This window comes from Condylura cristata, unplaced genomic scaffold (genome assembly GCF_000260355.1).
Source record: "Condylura cristata isolate star-nosed mole 26May11 unplaced genomic scaffold, ConCri1.0 scaffold00006, whole genome shotgun sequence".
Taxonomy (NCBI): Eukaryota; Metazoa; Chordata; class Mammalia; order Eulipotyphla; family Talpidae; genus Condylura; species Condylura cristata.
In genome coordinates, this window is record NW_004567107.1 from 3,253,785 (window position 1) to 3,256,343 (window position 2,559).

Consider the following 2,559-nt stretch of genomic DNA (forward strand, 5'->3'; position numbering starts at 1 on the left):
AAGTACAAGAGCCTGCGAAGAGCCCGCCTTTCTACACCCAGGGTGCCGGCTGCGAAGCCCCGAAGTACGAGGGTGTCTCCGCAGAGAGGGAGTTAAGGCCTGTTCAAGCGGAAGCGGGGAGGGAAGGTGGTCAACAAGATGAAGGGGCCAGCTGCCCCCAGCGTCGGCCCTGACCAGCGCCCGCCACGCCATGGGGCGGGCCCCGGCCAGCCTGCAAATTCCCCCCCGGGAGCTGGTACCAGGGACATGGTGCTGGGTGAGGTAACAGGTCCAGTTAGGCCAGGCGTGGCGGGCGCACAGGGTGATGACAGTAGCCTCGTCCACACCTTGGGAGGCAGTGGCCAGCTGTTGGCATCCCGCTGGGGGTCCGGGAGGGTCCTGCAGGATGAGGACGGGGCCAGCAAGGGTGAGGTGTGGGTGGTGGCCACTGAGGGTTACCGCGCTCATCCACAGAGGACAGACACCTGCCGTGCAGTGCTGGGCAGCGAGGGACGGAGCGGCAGCGTGGCGGGGCCTCACAGCTCTGGGCTGGACCTGCTGCTCTCACACACAGACCCCAGGGCCGATGCCCGGAGAGTCGGGGATGGCTCCTGAGCACAGTGAGCCCCACAGAGGCAGGCGCGCTGGCTGAGGACACCAGGTGATGCTCACATATGCCCCAGAACCAGTTGTGGGGTCCCTGGGAACCAAGGTCTGCGTGATGTCAAGGATGCAAATACCCAGGCCAGCCCAGGCCTTACACTGGGAGGCCCAGGAGGGCCGGGCTCAGAAGCCGGGGCTTGCAGCAAGCCACCCGGCGGTCCCGACACTGGGCCCCCCGTCTCAGCTCCCTTCCCCCCATACAAGCACCCCTGAACAGAGCACACCCCCTCCCCTCTGCAGACCCTAGAACAAGCCCCAGATTTCTCTGCCCCCACCCCCGAGGCCTCAGTCAGCAGCTACTTGCACACCCACGCAGCACCGACGCACCAACAGGCCCCACTCTGGGGGGCCGACGTGGGCCAGGGAGCCCCGCACCCCCTCCGCCTCTGCCCAGCCCACCCCAAGGAGCGTGGCCCAGAGGAAAAGTACCAGTAACACTCGCTCCCTGATCGAAACTGTTCCACGTCTCCAAAGGCCTTTAAAAATAGCCCAGGCCGCCCAGCAGCCCGGGGGGAGTGGGGGGGCCCCAAAGCCACTTTGACTCAACTTCTCCCAAATTCGCCAGACTGGAGGCAGGGCCCGGGGCGTCCGCATCGAGTCCTCCGTCCTGGGCCTAGAGGGGCAACAGGAAGGGGCACAGAGAAAGGCCCCGCCGACGCCAAGGTCTCCCCCGGGGCCTCACGCTGGCGCCACACAGATCTGAACCCAAGTCCTGGCGCGGCCGATGACCAGCCTGGGCCTGGGCACGCCGCCCACGGGGACACCTCCTGAGTCCTCCCTCTCCTGTGCCCATCCTGCCCGGTGCTGTGGCGAGGGCACAGGGGGCCAGCACATGTGCTCTCAATCAGCAGGAGGCCACGGTGGGCTCACGGCACGGCTGGGCAGCCGTGCCCACCGCTCCCAGCAGCCCCGGCCCTGAGTGGCCGGCCTGCCTCCAGCACAGGCCACCTGGACAGCATCTGAAGGAGGGCCCAGCGAAGCCCCCGAGACAGCCAAACTGGAAGGGCCACCCCTGATGAGGACGATGGCCGCTGCTCCCAGCCTCGCCCCGCGAGGACCGGCTGCGGTGGGGCTGTGCCCGTGCGGCAGCGTCCCCTGGCCCAGGGCCAGTGCCTCCCGCGCTGATGCCCACTCAGGAAAGCCCCTTTTGTTCCAAGCACGTGGGGGCGAGGGGCATGGAGCCGAAGCGTGGGCCTGGGCAGACCTGCAACATGCCCAGTAGACCGATGGGGGGAGGTTGTGCGGTGCACCCGAGCCGCCTCCCAGGCCTTCACCAGGCCGGCTGGCATCCATCAGCTGCCTCCAGGGGGGACGCCGGAGGCGGGACCCTCCGGCTGCCCGCCACCGGCGCATCGAGCCATCCCCAGGCCCAAAATCAAGGCCGATGTGGCCAGGACCCATCAACCCTGGCTGCCGGGCATCTCCCAGGAGGCCGCCGGGAAGGGAGAAGCGTGGCCTGGGAGTCAGAGGGGCAGGGGACTGGCGGGCTGTGAAGTCAGCCAGGTGGAGAGAGGCACGCTGGCACAGAGCTGGACGGCTCCCAGCCCGGCAGACCCCCTTTTCCGGTGTCCCACACAGACATTTGAATGAGAGGTGCACATCAACGCCGGCTGTGTTAACCCACCTCGGACTTGGCAGATAGAAGGGGACGGGAGATGGGCCGGGAATCAGCCTTCAGCCTCCGCCGCGGGGCGCCCCGACCTCGGCGGCCAGAGGCCCAGCCCAGCTCTGACCAGTCTCCCCACCCCCTCCACACACACGCACACACGCGCACACGCACACACACGCATGCACATACACACGCGCACACGCGCACACACGATGGGACCAGGGAGGGGGCGACAGGCCAACGTCGCGGCAGTGGCAGCGTGATGCATGAATCACACCCCCAGCCCCCCACCCGCGCTCCTGCCAGCC

General features: G+C 67.9%; 1 protein-coding gene across 1 annotated transcript in view; it reads right to left on the minus strand.

Annotated features, from left to right (window-relative positions):
• NCS1 (neuronal calcium sensor 1) overlaps positions 1–2,559 on the minus strand; it is a 63,069-nt gene that overhangs the window by 49,410 nt on the left and 11,100 nt on the right. Inside the window, exon 3 of the mRNA XM_012721202.1 lies at positions 327–378. Within this exon, the coding sequence (XP_012576656.1) occupies positions 327–378 (52 nt within the window). The remainder of the gene's footprint in view (positions 1–326; positions 379–2,559) is intronic.